The sequence below is a fragment of the Colossoma macropomum genome, unplaced genomic scaffold (genome assembly GCF_904425465.1).
Source record: "Colossoma macropomum unplaced genomic scaffold, Colossoma_macropomum, whole genome shotgun sequence".
Classification (NCBI taxonomy): domain Eukaryota; kingdom Metazoa; phylum Chordata; class Actinopteri; order Characiformes; family Serrasalmidae; genus Colossoma; species Colossoma macropomum.
Window position 1 is genome coordinate 27,883,842 of NW_023494785.1, and position 23,415 is coordinate 27,907,256.

The window sequence follows — 23,415 nt, forward strand, 5'->3', positions numbered from 1 at the left end:
ATGTGAAAATTCAAGGTGTTTCGTGGTATAAACACCTTATCCTTAATATTACTATGAAACTCAAAGCAGTTGATGCAGTGCCCTGACAAAGGAAATTAGCCAGAACAGAAGGCAAAAAGCTTATTCACATAACAGACGCATCCTTTCTTGGCATAGTTTGCTATTAGGTCTAAAAATGTGCACTAAGCCTTTTACTTAAGACTATTTTATGCACAAAAAATTATACATGAACTTATTTTATTAATTTTAAAAATGCACTGGGCTTTTATATGCATACACATTAAGCTTTTATATGCAAAAACATTTTTATTATGTATATTTTAAATGTTTGCATTATATTTTATTCCAGAAACCACAAATTGAATGCTGAGGTTCAAAGACGAATCTTTAAAGGACAGCACATATGTTCATTTGATTAAGGCACTGTACAGTATAATAATTATTAATTTTTTAGCTACTACACTTATGCAGTGCATTATTAACATTGTACAAATTCAGATTGATATGTAAAATATGCAAACATATTGCATATCGAAGGGACAGAGAGCAGTCCAGTTTAAGCCCATTTAACACATCCATTTTATATTGCAAACTATAAAAGCATATGTACTATAAAACCATGTAACTATAAAATGGGAATGCTGTTTGAACTATAAAAAAAGACTCTTCATGCTTATGGTCTTAGCAACAGCTGGGCACGGTTCAGAATCTCAGCCTGGATCTGAGGGTAATCAGGATGTTCCAGCAGAACCTGAGGAAACAAAAACACAGTCTCTATACAAGGGTTTTTATACTTAAGCCTCCCTGCAAACTACCGCTGACACAGTCTGCACCCAAACTTTACAAATGACATAATGTGAAGATACATAAAGAGATAAGCACCTCTGCTGAGTGGTCACAGAGATAAAAACAACATACTGCAATACAAACACTATTTCCCCACTCACTGTCTCAGTGTTAGGTCACAGACATTTCTCATTGCTGTGGTTCTCTCCTCTACTGACATTATACCCAGGCCTGATTTTATCTATGTGACCAAGCAAAGCTTACTGTAAAGTGGCTTACAAACCTGATGGCACACGTCAATTGCCTGTGTGTAATTCTTACACTTGAGGTAACTGAAGGCAAGTCGGTATCCTGTGAATACAGTACAGTAACATATCATTATATCAGTACATATCGTCGCTGTCCAAAAATAAAAAAAAACAAAACTGCAACTTTACAGAAGAAGACAAAAATGTTCTTTACTTTTAATGTAAATTAATTTAAAGACTTTTTATTCCAAGCAATTGTGGAGTATTTCTTTTGGTCCAGTCATCATGAAGTTTTCACACAATGTAAATGCAGCTGCTGTGCTCAAATGATGTAGAAGGGACAGTGACGATATGTTGTTCATGTAAGCAGAACAAATTGACCCTGAACTGAAATAAGGAGATACTATCTATCAAATTATGTAAGAACACCAGCATTAAAGGTGCATGAGTCAAAGTTAAATTGGTTAAATAGGTTAACTACAACAACACTGGTGTGTGTGCTACTCCTTGGATTTGCCTCCATTTCCACAAAGCACACCTGTAGAAACGACAATGACCAGTGTCGAGACCATTCAGAGTTTGCCAGCATTAAGAGGCATGCCTTCACCTTCAAGAAATGAGGTAGACCGTATATTAAGAGTATTGTCTTCAGTATTTAGATACAGACGATAAAACTATGGCAGGATGCTAACATTGCTTGGGAAAGATCAAAACACTCAATGTAGCCTCTCTCTCTCAATAGAGCACACTGAGTGTGGCCCTTTGTATAACTAAAACAAAAATTTCACAAATTGTTAACAACAGTGAATACCATGGCCATAGGCTGGTTTATCTCAAGGCACTTAAATTATGATGATATACCATTACACTTCACTCATTAGAGAGACTTTCTGTCTAATCATGCTATCCATGTACTCTCCAAATTCGTCTTTGTATGGCAGTTTGGTCAGAGCAGGCGTCAAACTCCCCTATCTCTTTTGTCCGGGGGACTGTAAAGCTACAAACCTATAAACATTTGGCTTTCAGTTCATACGGATTTGCGGCTAGAGAATAATAGAGAATAGTCAAGAGCGTCTTGTTTTTGTAATGACTTGTAATGAGGCAAGTTTCACCTCCACAGTAGCCTTTAAGGTGGAACAAAGTTTGAATAAGAACCCAATTTCAGCCTTGTCTAGATAGCTTCATTACCTGCACTGGAGTTTGATGCAACTGACTTTACATACATCTCTGTGAAGGAGCTTTATGCAAAGCATTACTTTGGCAAACTCCCTGAGTGATAAAGATTTGTCTACTTTATTCGTTATGTAAAGTCAGCCATTCAAACAGTTTAACGCTTAATATGCCTCACATTTACATTCTGTGCAAATGGAACGTTGCTAATTATAATTTCATCTTTGCAAAGAGGTTCTAATGTAAATTTGTGTTTCAGCATGTTTCTGGGGGTGGATTTATGTGGTGTAGGGGAGTGTCATTTAAAATAAGTGACAGGAGGTCAGAGTAAACAGAGATAAGCCGTCTGCTCTGCCCTGCAGTTTTCCAAACAGACTTTCTCAGGCACAAAATATACTTGTGTGGATGCCAATGCTAAAACAATTTTTTTTCTCATTTTTCAGGTGATATGTACTAGTAATAAAAGAAATAAATTGACTAATGCACCTTTAAGACAGACAATCAAGAACACTTAGGGTTCCAGTGAGAAACTGAAAGACTCCTCACCAATAGCAGGGTCTGTGAAGTAGCTGTATTTCCAGGCCAGCTCATACTGCTGAGCAGCATCCTTGTATCTCTGATCATTCTCCATCATAAAGCCCTTGTACTCGTATGCCCTGCTGCATGACTGAATAAGCACAACGATAAGAGATGAACAGACACTGTATCATGCCATTGATGGAATGGCCTAGTAAAAGGCAATATGGGATACTACTTCAACAACTTTACTACCATAAATTTACACAGAGAGAAGAACAACTGACCTATCCACGCTCCGCCCACAGATGTGTTCTTTTGTATCTACTGTAGGCAAAAATCCTTTTGAACACAATGAGAAACTGTAACTATGATACTGTGTCATATTTATTTTGTATCCCTGTGAAACCGTCTCACAGTTAGGACAGATCAGACAGCGCTAATGTAGCATGGTGGAAAATTCATCAATGTCAATTCCAATCTACCTGATGTTGATTAGCTACAACAACACAGTTCTGCTCAGTGGCTTCCATTTAAACTGGAAACCCAAAATTATGTAAATAACCATCAACTCTGAAGTGACTGAAGCGCAGTACAATCTCCTATTAGGTTGGATAATGTTTTTACCAGCATTCAATAAAGTTCCAACCTGGCAACAGTTGCTACAAAAGACCTCATTTGTGGGTGTTCTCGTAGACAAACTCTTAAAAAAGATGGTTCTTCAAGAGTTCTAGAACCACGAACACTCAAAGAACCATTTACATGCAAAAATGGTTCTGCCATTGTTACGATGCCAAACTTGTAACAACAGAACTACCCTTTTTGGTGCTATAGAACCCTTTTCAAAAAGGTTCTACATAGAGCCATATACAACACATTCTTCATCTATCTAATGAAGAACCCGTTAAGCATGCAAAACCACTGTCTTTACCAAAGAACTCCTGAAGAACCATCTTTTTAAGAGTGTACGTCAACTGTTGGAGCTCTGAAAGGAAGGTACTTGCAGAAAGTCAACAAGATGTGTCATTCATAATTTGACTTCCGATCAAGGTCAATAACCTCAGAATTGGTAGTGTACCAACCAAGGCCGAAGCAAATCTAGCAGTTTCTCACCATGTTGTATCGTATACAGTCATCCAAAAGCTTCTCTGCATTTGTGTATTTTCCCATTTTTATGTACATGTCAGCGAGGAGCAAGCAGCTCTTCTCAAAGTCCTCAGCGATGCCATGGGTCCATTGTGCTTTGCTGATCCTTTTCAGAAAGTTCCTGGCCCTGGGAGACTGTTTGAGCAGCAGAAAAGCCTGAGCAGCTACCAGTAACGAGGCCTCCAACAACACCTACAGCCAAAGAGAAAGCCTGAATGTATTTGTGCAAGATTCAGCACACTTAAGAAAAATAAGAATGATTCAGCTCTTAACACAAAACTATTATTAACAGTATAAACACTCTTTACCGACAGTGCCACTGACAACCATGACATTTTTTTAATTATGGTACATAAATCATAAAAAATATAACACAATATCATTTTTTTAAATGATAGTCTTACTATAACTTTCAAAACTTACAATCTGAGTAGGAATTGTGGGTAAAAATAGGAAGACTGGTAAAGATGTCCTGTACATCCAAATGACAGAGCCAAATTTAATCTTCATACATTTATGGAATAGCTGTGCTCTGGACTTTAATTTTAAAATTTCATCTGGAAACCTTACAGGGGTGAAGCCAGCAATCCCCTGACGGTCCCCTGAGAAAAGCTTATGAAGTAATATATAATGGCAATGTTTAAAATGGCATCTATAACCCCTGACATGCTACAGGGCCCCTCTGTAGCTGTGCCCCTTGCCGAATAAATAACGCAGGGCTTTCCCTCTAACAGTGCCCCTTTGACCGCATTCCTGAGATTTATTCCTCCAGAACCTTTTTGAGGTCAGTTAACCTAATTTGTTGCCTTTGGAAATACTGATCTATGCATTTATATTAAGTCATATTATATATACAAGAAATTAAAAATATAAGTGTAAGATTAACTGTTCAATAAACGATCAACATTTATAGCCATCTTGCTGCAGATTATCTGGTTTGTATGCAAGTATGTGTGCAGCTAGGCAGAGTAAAAACACATCTAATTCTGTCTTCATATCTAGTATTAAATGGGCTGATCATACTAGGTGAACTTTTAAATGCTAGTGCTTTGTTTATATGTGATTATGTAAATATCAGACGGCAAATGATGCAAGATTCCCCCTGCAGGCTTCTTTCCTTGGGCAGGGGTCATTTTTACCCATTTGTAGGACTTTGTGCCCTAACAGAAACATTGCTTGTTCTTCTAATTTATTTCCTCTAATTGTATATTAGTTTATGCACCCTGTATATGCTAAAAAAGACAAAAAAATATGATTTATGTTTTTACAGTAAATGAACATTATTCTTCAGGTGACCATCTTCCCTACATGTTAACTCATATACTAATACATCATCGCTGTCCCAAAAAAAACAACAAGTATCTCCACAACAGTGACTTTACAGGAGAGGGCAAAACCTTCTTAGCCTTAAATGTAAGTTAATGCAACATAATTTTATACCAAGCAATTCTGAAGCATTTTTGTTGATCAATTAATCATGAATTTTCACACAATATACAGGTCAGCTGCTGTGCTAAAATTATGTAGACAACTTAACATTGCAAAAAATTGAGTTTTTTTTTGGACAGCAACAATATGTATGTTATCAGTTTAACATCTGCTAAATTTCCTATGAATATGTGAAGTATTTTATTTGAAAATGCTGTATATCTATGTGTATCAGTTTTGTATATAACAGGTTTTTGAAATTATGTATGGAAATATTTCATCATTTCATGATGATATTTCATGTGTGTTTAAGGCCTGCTTCCAATAACGTACATCATGAAAGAAAAAAAAAGACAATTCCTACACTTACATTTTTTGCCACCATGTCAGACAGAACAAGCACAGCCTTCTCCACTTGCTTCGGCTCCTTGCTGTGGACCAGGCAGAGGTTGTAAAGGAAGACAGCTTTGTATTGGCCAGTTTTAGAGCGGGGCCGGAAGGTCCTGAGCAAATCCTGGGCTATGCTCATTCCTATTAATTTACCCCCAAAGGCGAACGGTGGACTAGAACTGATGAACATTATGAAAAACAGGCCAAACAAATCAGACTGATGATGATATTACATTATGTAATTATACCAAAAACCTTCTGCTTCATGCGTCTTCACAGTGCAGTGCTGCTGAGTCAGACTTACTCTAGGTCCTCCTCCGAGCTCTCAAACACCTCTCCTCCAAATGTTTCCTTGTCTGGGTTAAGACAGATATGCACCATCAGTTCCACAGCATCTTCCCCCCACTCTGGATCCCCCCTGGCCTGGCTCAGGTGTATCAGTGCCTCCCTCACACGGTATGCATGCCTGATACATACAAACAATGCCTCAACAATCAAACGGCTCAGTAAAGATGGAAAACGCATTAACATTTCTAATTCACGTTTGCTTTCAGGTTCCATACGTTTAGGAAAATTGTGCCGATAAGAGACAGATGTGTTCTAATACAATTCTTTACAGAGGCTGTTACAAGCTTGTGCTGCTATGAGCTGGTGCCTAGTATGTGAAGGTAATTGATGAAAAATAAAATCAATCTTGTACAGTTGACTCCACCTTCTGCGCTGCAATTTTTGTATTACTGAAGACTTTATGGGTTCTACAGTTCATTAGTTTATTGAATACATCAGACAATTGTGAACTATCGATTCAATACTGACAGCTAACAATCTTATCAGTCAGTAAAGCACTATTTAACTAAAAATATTGGAATCTGTTTCATTTTTGTTGCTATAAAGTGATAACATTTTTCATTTTTTAGCTCCATAAAATAGGTATAGGTATCAGCAGGCATTCTATCACTAATGTACCCATAATGTAATGGAAAATTCTGCAGTGTTTGTTGAGACTGACCAATAGTAGAGTCCTTTGCAGTAGTTGTAACCTGGTTCTGTAACTGCAGTTGAAGAGTAGGTTTCACACGTCTTAAAGAAAGGCAGTACATCATCCAGTCTCCCCACCCAGCGCAGCATGTGGAGAAGCTTTGCCAGCGCACAAAAGTTGCCTGTTTAAGAGACAACTGGGTAACACTTTACTTGAACCATGCTATATAACATTGACATGACCACGCTATAAACATATCACTGCATAGCACTGTCTGGGTGACACTTTATTTTGAGCGGTCCTTGTCAGATGAAATAAACACTCCACAGGCTCTCAATAACATATCAACAACACATGAATGACATAGCAGCAGTGAATACATTTAGTAGATTATCAAGAGACTTTTATTTAACTTTTATTTTGGCTAATTTATTTATGATCTGCTGAGTTCGATTATTTTTCACTTTATTTGGAGTAAGAAAAGTTACCGAACATATAACAGGTATGATACAGCACATCTCAACATCCTCAACAAGCTGTTACAGACATGCCTAGTCTGTAACTGGAGTTTAACTGGGTTAGGTTTTGAGTTGAGGTTAAGGTTAGGGATAGGATTAGGGTCAGGGTGAGGGTTAGGTTGTGGGTAAGGTTGGGTAAGGTAAGGTTTTGCTTTATGGACGTACAATATAAAGTCTATCTTCATGTAACACATCAACAATACATCTACTTAATGTAAGTAATGTATCAACAGAACATCTTCAAGATATTTACCTCAATGTATTCAGATGCTGCACTACTGCTGCATCACTGCTATTTCACTAATCTGTTAAGAGTTTATTAATCATCTACAAAGAACCACTCAAAATAAAGTGTTAACGATGTCTGTCATCTGATATCTGTCAAGATAATTAACGGAAAGGTAACATGACACTGATATATTACTGGACACAATCTGTCATGTAATCTGACATGATATATTTATGACATGCTTATGTCAGTGTTATGCAGCAGGGTTCAAGTAAAGTGTTACTGAAAATTGTATGAAAACCAGCACTGTCACAAACTAACATCTCATTACATAAACTTATGATAGCTAGACTTTTATCTACACTTGTTTCAAAGAACAATACCTGGATATTGGTAGATGATGTCTGAGTACCGCTTGATGGCCTCTTCTCTTCGGTTTTTCCGAAACACCACATCAGCTAACAGCTAAAGGCATGAGAAATGCAAAGAGATTATTGTGAACAGTATATGAAAGTATTTCATCCAAGACAAGGCTCAACCACTGTTTGAAAAGCTGACTCTAAACCACATATACAGACGGTACCATAGATGTGGAGGTATGCTTTTCATCAAGCTTCAGTATCTTAAGACACTGGTCTTCACAGTAATCCAGACTGTGGTGCTCATAGTACAGCTGTGCAATCTGGAAGTTAATCTGAAGTTGAGAAAACATGGAACTGCTTATTATCCAGAAAACGTTCTAACAGTTTCTGAAACATAATGTTAGAAGATTCCTAGGACACCGACTTCTATATCGTCTGTGCAGTACATCAGGGCCTCTGAGTAGCACTGCTTGGCCTTCTCAAGATCATGGTTGCTGCAGAACTTTTGAGCCAGCTCACAGCAAACGACTGCTGCCATTCTCTTCTGCTGATCAATCTTCTCTGGCTGCTCAAATGACAAACGTCTCACAATCTTCTGCTGGAGTTCATAGATCTGAAGATGGGTGGAAACATTCAGGGAAATCAAAAAGTGAATGGTTTATCCTTAAAGGCACCATGGCAATATTCTACAACGAGCTAATCAAACATTAAAAAGGAACACGACATGCAGTAGTGCTTAGGGATTAAAACATGGTGAGGAAGAGAAGACTGAGAGACTGAGCTAAGTGCCTTTGATTACAGTTAGTATGCAGGTAATCTCAGAAACCCCGAATGGCTAACAACCTCACAAAAACGGTGTGATTAATATTCTAGAAGCAACTCTGTTTTTTTCCTTGTTCCCAGAACCACTTTAGTAACTAGACTAATTCACTCTAGTAGTAACCAGGGTGAATTAAGCACTTTCCACAGCACTTGTAACACTCTTATAAAGCCTTACTGAGACTGAGTCAAGACCAGAAGCAGGTGAGACCAAATCAGGATGGTTCCAATGCATTACACAAATATCATAACAACATAAACGATATTAACCTACCAACATGTCAAGTATGCATTTTTACTTTTGGAAGCAAATAAGGGCTAATTATCAGTGATGGTCAATTACTACTGGCTTGGTAAAGCTTATTCACAGCATTACAAGAAAAATGCTGGAAAATGCTTAAAACTGAATTATAAGGACATTACAATGTCACCCTATACTGAATTGTTCCTGAAAACTCTTCATAACAATCAAATCAAGTATAATAACAATAAAAACTAACACATAATAAATACTGAGTGACAAAGAGCTGCATAATAGCTATAAAAATGAAGTTATGAAATATCTGAAGTTTGAGTCTGAGACTACACTGTTTACTCTTTACGATGATACTTTAAATTATACTTGGCATAGTTAAAATTATTCTTCAAACTGTACAGAAAATATTCACTAACTTGTTGTAACTTGTCCAGACAAGGTTCATTTTTGGCATGCATCACTTTCACCAGCATTCTTAAAAATGCCACATCGTTTATCATTGTGGACAGATTAGCACCTAAGAAGGCAAGAAAGGCATCTTATTTTTTTTTTAACTCATATGAGGCATGTTACTGATTTAGTAAAGTAGGCTAAAGCTGCACGATAAAACAGTCTATCTGAAGTGTTAATTACACAATAACAGTATTACAATTTGAAGAAAAGTGTAGAAGCGCAAGTATTTGCAACATGCGTAGACAAACCTATCGAGCAAATAACAACATATACAGCTGTATGCAAAAAAGTTTTTAAACCCCTTTCAAAAAACAAAAACAAAACATGATCAATAAAAAGTGTCATAACTTTTGCACAGGCCACATTTTATCTTTTATATTATTTCCAATATGTTAAATTCAGCAAATAAACAGTAATTGTGCATTAAAACATGCAGAAGTGTGTTCTCTGTAGAGGATAAGTAACTTATTTTCACTTAGAAAACCAACAAAACATGTCATTTGATCAGGGGCACCCGAATGTTTCGCATAAGGCCATACTTGCATAAATGTTAACTTTAAAATAACTTAGGAACAAAGAATGAATACTTCAAAGTTGCACAGGTTACAACAAATGAAAACATCCAATTTAATTGAAAAAAAAACAAAAAACAAATGTATTACTGTCTTCATGGTCCAAGGCCTTTTCTAGGATTTGCTGAGCTCTTTCAAAACGCCTGAGTTTAAGCAGGAGCTCAGCCAGCTCTAGACACACAGAGTCCTGCATGCTGGTGCTGAGGGCAGTCTCATAGTAGTTAACAGCCTGAAGGAGAAGAGAAAAAATAAGGTTAAAGACATGCAAGGATTCGGTCCTTTTACACATAAACACTACCACCACTACCACTAGGTAGTTCCACCTTAACTTACTGCCACTTGCCTTGTCGTACTGGTGTGTTCTCACCAGGGCTTGGCCTATTTTCGTAGCAAATGAAGCTTCCTTGGGTGCCATTTTTACTGCTTCTTGATAGACCTCAATAGCTTTCTCTGGCTAGAAGAGGAGAAAACAAATGTCTTTTGATATGAACATTAAAACAAATGATTAAAATAAATTGCATGTATATAGAAATCCAGAAGTACCTCTTGTATCTTCATAAAGGCATCAGCCAGCAGCGCACTGGAGTGAGGTCCAGGTAGCTGTTCACAGATTTCCCTGAAATGTTGGAAAACTCTTCAGTTAAGGGGGATATTATGAGGCCCTTTTAATGCACTTCTTAAGCCTAACAGTACATGCTAAGTAACTGCGTGCTTATTACTACATTATTAAGCCGTAAGTAGAGTGAATTAAGCATTTTCCAGAGCATTTCTATTTGTGTATTGAACATCACAATCTTTTGCACAACATTTTAGGTGTCCATTATTATATACTTATTAAGCCTTAATAAAGTCCATAGATGGTAACTAATTTATCAAGCCAATAACTGGTAATTAACTGTCTGCCCATTACTACATTATTAAGCTAGAGTAAATTAAGCATAATGGCTAATTGTCATTGAAGGTTAATTACCAACTACTGGCTTGATAAAGCTTAACCAGAGCATTACAAATGCTCTGAAAAATGCTTAATACACCTTAGTTACTGCTTAGTAATGTAGTTATTAAAAAAATAGTTAATAATGAACTACTGGTTTGTTAAGATTTATCAAATATATTTCATAGATATTATATGGGTTTTAAATTAAATGTCTATCTATACTGAATTGTTACTGAAGACTCCTCATAACAACCAAATCAAGTTTAATAACAAAAACCAATATGCATAATAAATTCCCAGTAACGAAGAGTTACATTCACTTTGTTTTGGTCATGTTTTAAGGCAGTGAGGACAAATAATGGTATTTGCTAGTATATGCTATCAGGAACACACTTTTTTTTATCACTCTTATACATACAGCATGCTTATCAAATACACTTCACATCACCAGTCCCATTTAGAGTAGACTGACTCATTTTGAGTGCATTATGGAACAAGGATGATTATTTTAACAAAAAAATTTCTAAATATGCGAAATGATGGAGGGACTTATGCATGCATCGACACATACATTGTAGAGGGGCTTATTTTGTTAGAGGGCTGGTGAGGCTGGCATGTAAAAGTTCTATTTGAGAGCTTTTCTTTTTCTAAGCCAAATCAATGACACACAGATTATCTGTGTACTACATTATTAGAGCCCTGTACAATCAAGACACTGAAAGCACCTAAAATATCAAAAACTGGATAAAATCCTAACCTCTACACTCCTCTACATCTACATACAGTGTACTATGAATGTAAAACAGTGCAAATTAATGTGGATCGTATGCATCTACCTGTAACATTCTATGTAGCGTTTCTTGTTTCTCATTCTCTCCAGGTAAATGTAGGCCATCTTCTCCTTGGCCTGTATGTAGCTGGACTTGCCAGGTGGGACACTTTGCAGTACATTAAGAGCAGTGTCAACATCATCTTTAGCCAAGGCTAAGTCTACATTAGCCACCATAACCCGCATTTCTTCGGGGGTCTCCTTGAACTGCCAAATTCCATCCTGCATGACCTTAGCAGCCTCATGCTGCTCAGGCAGAAAAGATGAAAAAAGCAACTGCAGTGTATTGTACCACAGAATGTCATATAAAGGTCACTTCCAAATCGAAATCATTCAGAAAAAGGGTCCACATCAGCACTTTCTACCTGCTCTCCGTTCAGCCGCAGGGCATCCGCAAACTCCAGGAACACCGAAACTCTCTCACTGAGTGAGAGGGAGGTTTTCTGTCCCTCAGTGACCCTCCTGACCCCTGGCATGCTCAACACCATGCGCAGACACTGGATGGCTGCTGTCAGCTCCCCAGTCCCCTTCAGAGCTCTGGCTTTGATCAGGTTATACTGAGGCATCTGTCGTAACTGAACACAAACATCTGCACTCACTCACACACTTAAAGCGTGTTTGTTGTTTTTGTTTGTAAAAAATATAAGATGGTTGTTTTACGTAAAAGCAACATGACAGCCAGTATGTCTTTGTTTTCAGTTTGTTACAAGGTGGTTGTTACTTGTACCAGCAATGTATCAGCAAATATTCATTTATCTATGACAGTGGTCATTACATGTTAAAAACAATGTGGTAGCAACTATATTTTTATTTACTTATTAATTACTTAAACTGCAGGCTTATTAAAATCAATTATTTATTTTACGACTTTTATCCAGCAGCTACTGCAAATCATTTGGCAACTACTAAGACATTTTAAAGTAAGCTAGCTTAAACCTTACTGAAATACAGTCAGAAGAAATGGCTATATCTTAGAACTGTATTTTGGGCATTTCAGTGGGCATTATTCGAGTAAACGATATCATTCAGCCTAGTTTCAATTCAATATGGTGTTTAATTCCTTTTGCCAGCGATTATGGTTTCTTCAGTCAGTCATAAACACTTCATTCTTGTTATTCTCCTACTAAACCAAATAAAAACGGCCAGCAGACTATTCAAACTAACTGGAACAAAAAGGCTCAGAAACAGATCTAAATCATCTTCTTTTACAGTACTAACAAGGAAAAAAGGTTAAAAATCTGTTTTTATACATATAACCACAGGGGGACCAAATGTCCCCATTTTCCGGGGACAGTCGCATAATGCTTGTTTCGGGCAAAAACAGGCCAACACAGCTCTACAAATAAAGCGTAATTTTTTCAACTGTGTTAATTTTTAAGCCATCGATACATGACATATGGCATATGTTGATAAGCAGCCATCTCTGTGTTTAGGGTCCAGCTACTGGGCTATAGCCACAGGTCTCTTTTTACTGCCAAAATATTTAATATGAATATCAATATGAATTATGGGCTCATACAACCACTGAATCTTTTGTGGTAAACATGTCCCTAAACCTAGACTTAGTGACTTCTGAGACCATTTTTTACTTAGTGACCTTATTTCTAAAAATCGACGAGGAACAAATCTTGTGAGGGGAAAAGCAAGAAATATAAATCTTTTATAGGACTATTGTAATTGATTCCCATGCATGCTTCTTTATTGATTGTTCCATAGTGTACAATAGCTTCACTCACCATGGTAGGTTACTGTATGATTTTCTGACATGGTTTACAAAGTTGTTACTTACTTGGTACCCAATTTTATCAGTTGGCCTTCACCATAGTTCATAACAGTACAACAGTTACCATGATCAAAAGATATGAAACTTGAACTATCCCCTCTTTTTTATTCCATAGATAAAAACATTGGATATTTTAAAGATATATTGACCGCCAAACTGAAAATGTTCCTGGTTTTCATTCAGAATTCTGGTCACCTTTTATTAATGTGACAGTATATAAGGTGAGCTAAAGACATAAATTAAGCTTGTAAAAAAATAAATAAATAAATAAATAAATAAAAAGTCTTAGCATTATTAATATTTATATGTAACTGCCACACCTACACAGTCTTGTGTGTTCGTAATAGCCTAGTGCAATGCCAGAGTGGGACATCGGGACAGTCAGGAGAATTCCTCGTGGACAGGTAACATTTTGCACCAGTTACGAATACAAATGAGCTAATGTATAAACTCACATTTAAGCACAAGAATGCATAAACGAACTATAAATGCTACATTCAAGTGTATTTCTGCAATAACTTATGGGTTATACCAGCAGCCTCCAACTTAAGTGGTACAGCCTGGTTTGATGACTGTAACTGGGCCTTGTACAGTGGATAAAGATTAGATGAAACTGAAATTGGCTTATACTTCTCATTTCCTGTTCTACATTAAATGATGTAGCATTTACATTCACAGGCCTGTATGGGCGCTAGCATCTATTTGCTCCACTACTTAAAGTGAAAAGTAAATTTGAATAAGAAGCTAACATCAGCCTTGAGAAATCAGTGGATCAAACTCATCGCAATGGTGTGAATCTGGCTGACATAATAGGCAGTGCTTTACAGAGTTCATTACTTTTTTGCATTACTGATGTAGCAATTTTCATACATAAATTATACGAAGATGGACAGCAGCAGCAAGAACCGAGCCCCTCCAGTGGAAACCGTATTTATACTTTATATTTATACTTTTTTGGATTATCAGTTATTTTGTTTTCTATTTTGTTTTAAATAATCTTTTACATTTAATAGTCAAACTATGCTTCATTTATGTTTTAGTGACCCTTTATTTTAAATACAGGGCATCAAACAATGCCACACCATGCTTCTATGACTCTTTCAAAAAAAGTCACATACTGTTTTTCGTTGCAAAGGCTCAATTGACAAAAAACACAAGGTGGCACCGAGAAGTAAAGAGAAGAGAAGAACTAAAAAGCTACTGAAAAAAGGAAGACATATCCGAGCAGGTGGGCAATGAGAAAAGCTGACCTACTTTGCTAGCATTAGAATACTGAGTTTCATGTTGATGTTGTATATAAGAAACACTACAGATGTTAAGCTTTTGACAGTTTTCATTTTATCACTAGCTTGCCGCATTGGTTTTCTCAGTGTGGCATAAATAATAAATAAGAGAAAAAATGAAGATTTTAGATTTTGGAAAAAGCTATTTTGCATGAAGGCAATGCTATGTGAGGTGGGCTGGTCTGTATCATAACTCCTGGTCTGCAAACAAGTCCCACTCTGGTGCTGGCCAAGTGCAATCATTGTAATTAGAAACGTTATTCTTATGACTTTTGTTAATTATTTATGCATTAGAGTCGGTGTGTTCACACTCCTTCTGACTTACTTCAAAGTTATAGCTGACACCAGACTCCAAACAGCTGAGACACTTGCTGAAGTCTCCAGCATGGAGGTGACGTTTGGCCTGTAGGAGATGGATCTCAGGCATGGTGGGTTCCTTCTCCATACACAGGTTCAGAAAGTGTTGAGTAGCTGCCTGATCACCTTTAAACACACGTTGCTAAAAGGTCTTACTTTAGGCTCTTTTATAGGCTTAGTCAAACAACCTCCTTCATTAAGAAACTTTATTTAAAGCAATATCTACATACTGTAACTTAACAGACACACACACCTGTTAGAAATTTGACTTGTGCCATATAGTAGCAGCTGGCAAACACACCAGGCGCAGCTCTAATAACAGCCTCTAGAATCATACTGGAGTGTTTCAGTCCAAAGGGATGGGGCTGGCCAGCATCATATGGAGTATCCTACAGATGCGAAAAAAGTTTTAAATTTAAAGACCAAAGTCAGCTTTAACTCACTGAACACTAAGCTTGTTCAGTTGTTCACCTCATGACTTATTATCTAATAACTACTATGAATTACACAGTAACTACTGTGAAACTACTATGTTACGTAAACTATGTCCAAACGTGTCCAGACACCCCTTCTAATTAGTGAATTCAGCTATTTTAAGATGCACTCATTACTGACACAGGCATTCAATTGGGACTTGTATAATCTCCTTAGAAAAAGCATTGTCAATAGATTGGGACTCCTCACAGCAATGTTCCTACATTTAGTGTAAAGTCTTCCCAGAAGAGTTGAGGCTGTTACTGCAGTATAGAGGGGGATATATAGTGTGTGTGGTTATGAGAAGATAAGTCTGGAACTGCCAAAAGGGGTTAAACAAACAGTGACAAAATACCTAAAATACACTAAATGTCTTATTGTTCTTCAAAACGTGTCAGGGGGAAGAGACATACCTGGCTGTTGGCAAGATGCATTCTGACAACCTGAAGGAGGAAATTGAGGTTGAGTCTCTGCAGGTAGTCCACACTATGGGGAAGCCCTCGGAGGGCCTGCAGATGGAGCTCTGTGGCCTCCTTCAGTAGGGCCACCACACTCTCCTGGGCAGCTCCCTTCTTCTGGGCCAACAGGGCCTGCAGAAGGGTCACTTCCTGCCAAATGAAGACAGCTATGTTTAACAGCTTAGTAGACCTAGCTTAGTGTTTGCCAGCTGTAGGTGCTCACACAGCAGAAAGCACAAACATCCCCACACTGTAAAAACAGCTGCTGTAAAATTATAGTAAGTCACTGGTAGCTTTATTGGTACTAAAGCCCCAAAAATATACAGTATTAGACAATATCTTACAGTACAATACTGCATATTTACAGCACTTAAGAATTCTAGGGTAGTTCATTTTTCCATGAACCTACTGCTGTATACTGTTAAGAATGGACACTAGAATACAAAATATATTATACTGTCATTTAATAAAACAGTATGTTACAGTAAATTGTATTGTAAATGACAAATTACTGCAATTGTATAACTGTCAGACATTATGATGAAGGAGGACTGAACTATAAAAACTTTGTTATGGAGCAGTTTCAAGCTCATTAAACTATTGGAAAAGTGTCTTTTATATGGACACAAATCATTTCAATATGGTCAATATCCAGTTATTATTATTATTATTATTATTTCAAATTGTTGAAATATGAAATAATATGATTACATGAATAATTAAAAATGTTTATTAATGTGTAATATCCTGGTTAATATGAATATAAATACATTTAAAATAAAAAAAAACATTGTTGCCCTCTCCTGTCCAGTTGCCATTTAGGTGATACTATTTTTTTTGTACAGTGACACTTAAAGGGATATGAAGGTGTATAAGACAAATAAGCTTGGAACCACTGTAGCAGACTTACCGCTGACCGTCCAAGTGACTGCTGCACTTCATGGAAGAAGTCCAGCTGCTGAGCCGCCTCCTCCACCTGTCCATCCGTCAGCTGACACCTGATCATACCTGCACAGACATTAACAGGCAGCAACACAGGAGCCTAGTGGTTAACCTTCTTTAGCTGTGGTTATTCAACCATAATAATGGATACTAGTTTGTTTCAATGAAACAAATGCAAACATCAAAAATCACCATAATTGAAATAATGGTTTGTGATGTATCAAAGTTTTTAAACCTGAGGTCTGGTTCATGTACCTTCTAATGCAGCTACGCTCCCTGGGTCTACATTCAGAGCTTTGGTGTACCATCTGTGGGCCTCTTTATACTTGTGCTGGAGAGTGAGGAGGTAGCCAAGCTCAGAGGCCAGAGCAGAGTCATGAGGAGCTCTGGACACAGCTCTCTGCACAAATGATGTCAGCATCTGAACAACATCTCCGTTGTGTCCACACTGTAGGAAACACAGTCATATGTAAAAGTTTGGGCGCCCCTGGTCAAATTACATGTTTTGTTGGTTTTTAGTTAGCTTACTTTTGTTGTTTTAAGTTAAACATCCTCTTTAGACAATACACTTGTACTGTACAATTACTGTGTATTTGCTGAATTTAACATATTCAGGGAAAAAATGAAACATAAAATGCGGCCGGTGCAAAAATTATGTCTCTCTCTCTCTCTCTCTCCCCCTCTCCATATGTATATACATATATAAACGTTAAACTTGTGCACCAGAAAAATGCCATATTTAAGACTGCTCCCTGCAGAAAATCAACGACTTTTAATATTTGAGGAAACATTTCTCCTCAATAATGATATGATATAGACAAAACAATAAAATAGGTACATGGGATTACTTTCTACACGCAATGTGTTTAAGAACATTTTGCAACATCGGTTGAGTTTTGGACCCCTTCCTCAAGCAAGTACACCTGATGTCTGTGAGTGTGTCAAGAGTATTAAAAATAACTCGATGTGTCTTCTAAATGCAGGTGAATTATGTACTATTGTCATCATATATTCATCAGCATAATGTTGATTTTGCATTTGAGACCTAAACATCAAACCTGATCTTCTTTTTGAGTCTGTGTGTGAGATGTTGATATGTAAAGAAGTATTTTTCAAAAACTCCAAAATCTAGAGGTGGGCGATATGACGATGTTTCATCGTTGTCGTGATAAATTATGTCATGATATGCTTTCTGAGAATATTGTGGATATCGTCAGCATAATTAGGCCTGTTTAACTGGATTTAGTATTTTTATATGTAGTACTATAGATTCTATTAGTTGTTCCAACTTGTTAATCATAGAAAAATGAAATATTATGTATGTATATCATGAAAATGCCTTGAATTATCATGATATTATTTTTTGTCATACTGCCCACCTCTAGTGAAATCTGACCCAACACCTCTGACATTTCAATTATTTCAGGCTTTACAGGGTGGCTTGCAGCAGCGCACACACTATATTTTACTATGTTTTTTTCCCTCCTGACTCAGTAATGCAATCTCTGTCAGTTTTAACCAAAAAATCTTTTGCAGTGCTGCTTTAAAAACTGAACACAAGAACGGATGAAGTAAAAAGTCCAAGGGGTGGACACACTAAATACTGAAAATTTTGATATTACACAAAATTGTCTTCTATGTAATTTTCTGTTAAATGTCTTTTGTGCTTTTGTCCCTGATGCTGTAAAATGAATTTGTACTTGAATGAATTTAAACTTGTACTTAACAGCGGTTTTGACAGGAAATGAAATTAAGGAAGGGTGGTCTCTGACATACTATATTTATTTGCACGCAAGTTCCATTTGATTTACCCAAGAATCACATCATACCAGTCTACTGATGGGCAGTGTGACCTCCACATGCAGGCTGAGAGTGCTGGGCTCAGTGACTTCAACGGCACTCAGAAGCCGCTGAAGATACTCTTTCACCTGCAACACAAACCCTGAAGATGATGTTGTGGATCTGATTCTGACAGAGGCAAGAACAGGTAAATCACTCATTCCAGATACATCTGTTATAGCTAAATAAGCTTTTACATATATATATATATATAACATATTGAACCTACCACTCCGGTCAACTGTTTTTTCCAAATCATCATGACAGGCGCTTGCCATTATGCAAGAACTAACGCATAATTACCTTCCTCATATCACCGTCCTTCGCTGCAGAGATTACAGACATCATCTGAAGGGCTTTCAAGTTATGAGCATCTGTCTCTAGGATTCTACATGATTTAGGCAAACAGAGCAGAGTAATTGAGAAAATAATTAAATCACACTGAATCTTCAAGGAGGGGAAAAGCACAACAGTTGAGGAATAATTTTCCCTTTTTTGACATCAGGCCCACCTCTCAGCCTCCTCAGCTGTCTGTTCCCAGTTATGGTGAGACATGAATATGTTCATCTTGAGAACAAGTGCTGGAATGAATTGAGGATGGGAGGCTATGATTTGATTGACCATGTCCAGCGCACGCGACTCATTCTGTCTCACCATGAAGAACTCAGCCTGTGAGACAACAGGTCAAAGGTAAGTTTACATGTGTCATTTTACATGTGTCACACTGAGACAAACTAAAGTTATAAAATAAACAATAATTCTGTGCCTTATTGTAGACTAGATCTTTTCAGATGTGTAACGGAACATCAAGTAAGGAATTCTGTACCTTTCCCATCAATCCAAATACATCTTTGGAGTCACGCAGTCCACTGTCAAAGTAGCGGGCAGCTTGAGAACGTTCAACATCATTATCAGAAGTCAGGAAAATCCAGCCCTTGAGAATGAGCCCCTGTCAACACACAGACAGTTCGGACTAATAAGTATTACACCCTTAATGCTTCTGTTTACAGAAGCGGAATTTACCTTAAGTGGAATTCCACACGTTTTTCAAAATTTCTGTTATTTATTTAGCTTTTTTATTTTAGCTATTGAGTCATTCAGGGCGGTTTTATGTGATATGATTTATTGTAGAGAAACCTAAAGATTTTGATTTCTTTACAGTGGTGGTGATAGGAATACAAATATAGCCATTTTATTTACTATTCAAAACAACCAGTGAACCTACACGTGTCTTTGTTGGTGAAACAGTAGTAAACTCAAAAACTACCTTTTCTTTGAGAACAGGTGCTTTTCCGTCAGGTAAAGATTTTAAATATACATTTAAACCCTTTCTTAAAACTTCTGAAAACTACTTTCATGTAATAATTTTCTGTGACGTAGTATAATGGAGCATTCCACATCAAACCACGATTTAGCCTAATTATGTAAAAAAAAAAATCAACTTTAGCGTCAAACAAAGTTCAATAAATTTAGTAGCAACAATATTAACGAACACATTTCTATTCAAAATGCTATACAAAGCTATAAAATGGCATTTCATGTTAAAACTTTGTCTTTAATGGATTTCTGTGAAGCTGCTTTGTGACAACATCAGTTGTAAAAAGCGCTATACAAATAAATTTGACTTGACTTTGACATTAGAGCCTTTAAGTTGTTAAGTTGGCCTTAAAGTAAAACACAAACTAATCAGTACACACCTGTGAAGAGGAACTGGACAGCTTTAACATCTTTTCGACATAATCTCTGGCCTTCTCATTTCGACCCAGAATCCAGTAGAGCAGGGACGCAAAGTACAGAGCCCTGTCCCCAGCTGTCCTCCTGGACATCTTTAGACAGGCGTCCAGTTCAGATACAGCCTCTCGGTCTGAGGGGGACAGTGCAAGTAAGTGTATGATAAGTAGGGTTGTAAAATAAAGGGGTCAACACTGCCTACTGCCCAGTGCCCCCTGGCCACAACATTCCACATTTTGCCCACTAAAAGTGCAGAGCCTGTAGCCCAATGGCCCCTTGCCTTTAATATTTTTTTTGCACTTTTTCCCCCCAAGTTTTTCCCCTTTTGACAAGCCTGTTTGTTTGGATACAGAACTAATTATTCCAAATCAGATTTTGTTGGAATTTGTTAACTGTAACCACCACTAATGTGATGGAGCTGGCCCAACTAGCATTAAAGATGGTGTCCAATGGCTGAAGTTTGCTAATATCACTCATGAAATAAAGCCTTATATACAATAACGTGTTAAATAAGCTGGCCTTAGACTGAGCCTATTGCTGCAGTAACAATAAAAGCAACCAAATGAAATAACCTAGATCGGATGACGTCCAGATGTCCAGTTTGGTAGGGCAACCACTACTGTCACCACAACAGCAATGTTCTTATAAATGTTTTGAGTTTTTAATAAACATTACCTTGCAAGCATGTACACTATATATATATATATACACCGATCAGGCATAACATTATGACCACCTCCTTGTTTCTACACTCATTGTCCATTTTATCAGCTCCACTTACTATATAAGTGCACTTGTAGTTCTACAATTACAGACTGTAGTCCATCTGTTTCTCTGCATACTTTTTTAGCCCTGTTCTTTTACCCTTTTCTTCAGTGGTCAGGACCCCCATGGACCCTCACAGAGCAGGTACTATTTGGGTGGTAGATCATTCTCAGCACTGCTGACATGGTGGTGGTGGTGTGCTAGTGTGTGTTGTGCTGGTACGAGTGGATCAGGCACAGCAGTGCTGCTGGAGTTTTTAAACACTGTGATAGCTCATCTGCTGCTGATAGCTCATGATAGCTCATTTGCTGCTGTACAGTTTGTGTTGGTCATCCTCTAGTCCTTCATCAGTGGTCACTGGATGCTGCCCACAGGACGCTGTTGGCTGGATATTTTTGGTTGGTGGACTTTTCTCAGTCCAGCAGTGACACTGAGGTGTTTAAAAACTCCAGCAGCACTGCTGTGTCTGATCCACTGATTGAGTGTGGAATATGCAAATGAGCCTTTAACCAATCACAGTATTTTTTACTGTGTGCGATCAACATCCTGACCAATCACACATTTTCCTGACTGATGAAACAAGGCATTCACATGGTCCAAGAAAAATAAACAGTTTTGGTCAGAATTAACATTTTTTGGCCAATCTTTAACCACCTCACACATGTTTTCAATATGTTGGGAAGTTGCAAAGGCAACAGTAATATAAATTACAGTATCATGAAGTCCTAACCAGAATACTGAACTAGTATCTTAACTGCCCTTCAAATGCACTCTCTCCACTGCTGAGTGGTATTAGCTCATTTGGAAACAGTTTATCTGGGCACGTTTGCTCCTTTTTGTATTTCAAATATCGCACAAAAATATAATTTCCCCAATACTGTTCAGCCTTAACGACAAGGCAAATTCTGGAACTTTTGAAAGAAGCCTGTCCAAATATCTAAATTAGAACAGACGTGAATCCAAATCAATGAAAAGAGTCTAATGACAACTTACCAACGGTCTCACTCTGCCTGTGTGCACAGAGGAGAGCCATCACTGAGCACAGCGAGGTCTGAGGCTTGTCTCTCAGGTGGGTCAGCTCCCTCATGGCCTCTTGAGTACGTCCTTTCATACAAAATAGGATCAAAATGTATCGGCCACCAGCATCACTAGCTACCATCATTATTAGCTATCGACATCACTCACTCCGAGTTACCTTCATTCAGAGCTCCAAACGCTTTGAAAAACAGGAGCACAGGGTCGTTTGGGTAAGTTTTTAGAAAGCTCACAGCGCTGTTTACGGCCTGCCTGTAGAACCGCTCCCGCAGGAGATATATCAGAGAAGCCTGAAAGCACAAACCCAGCCATGACCATCGATAAAACTGCCCTGGGTTGTTCAGGAGTAATGTTATTATCATTCTAACATGTAACTCAACTAACTTAGCTCCGGAGACTGCGAGCTAGTTAGCTAACCTAGCTAGCTAACTAACGTAGACTATCGTTAGCATTACGATAGGCAGCACTTTCCAGCGCCAAGGTTAACGTTAGAATAAATAAATGCTGAAACTTACTAAACATGTCGGATGTGTTTCTGCCATGGTTTCTTCGTCTTCAGTGAGTACAGGGAGCAGGTAGAGCTCGTTCACTGGTAGGCAGTAAGTTTTGAGGTCTTCTCAGTAAAAGCAGAGATTTAGTACAGTAAAAAACTCAAGCGTCTTCGGTTGCTACGCAACACAAGACCACACCTGCTAACGAGCCTCAGACTCTCAGCTCTGAATCCCCTCAGAGTCTGAAAACACGAGACATCCAAACGACTATTACTGCAGTTAACGCCCTCAAAACATGCTGTACTTCAACGACACATAGTTCATATTATATTAACACAAAAACCTCCACTGGACATAAATAACTAAAGCCCATAATTCCAAAATTTGGAGAACCTGGGGCTCCAGGATGAAACTGATTATATTATCAGGTTTACACAATGTATAAGTATGCCCATGTTTTCCCTGCAGAAAAATGACCATTAGAACCGTTTGGCTTAAAACCTGATGCTTTTGCTTTTTAATGGGAATTGGCTTAATGTTTAGTTTCATGTAGGACACCTCTAGATCTCATTAGGACACCAGCAGCAGCATCTGGAATCAGTCCCAGAACACCTGTTAC

General features: G+C 37.7%; 1 protein-coding gene across 1 annotated transcript; it reads right to left on the reverse strand.

The window, feature by feature from the left end:
- Nucleotides 1-517: 517 nt before the first annotated feature.
- On the reverse strand, nt 518-22,960 carry ttc21a (tetratricopeptide repeat domain 21A). The gene is made up of 29 exons (XM_036589523.1): nt 22,821-22,960; nt 22,466-22,595; nt 22,264-22,374; nt 20,472-20,638; nt 19,601-19,723; nt 19,286-19,443; nt 19,078-19,162; nt 18,765-18,863; nt 17,191-17,383; nt 16,904-17,001; nt 15,949-16,143; nt 15,315-15,450; nt 15,030-15,187; nt 12,004-12,213; nt 11,646-11,884; nt 10,416-10,488; nt 10,216-10,326; nt 9,963-10,101; nt 9,264-9,364; nt 8,197-8,385; nt 7,994-8,104; nt 7,794-7,875; nt 6,694-6,844; nt 5,989-6,150; nt 5,665-5,863; nt 3,834-4,058; nt 2,751-2,871; nt 1,070-1,137; nt 518-751 (listed from the first exon to the last, which is right to left on the reverse strand). Exons 1-29 carry the CDS (start codon nt 22,845-22,847, stop codon nt 674-676), a joined length of 3,939 nt encoding a protein of 1,312 aa, XP_036445416.1. The 5' UTR covers nt 22,848-22,960; the 3' UTR covers nt 518-673.
- Nucleotides 22,961-23,415: the final 455 nt, after the last annotated feature.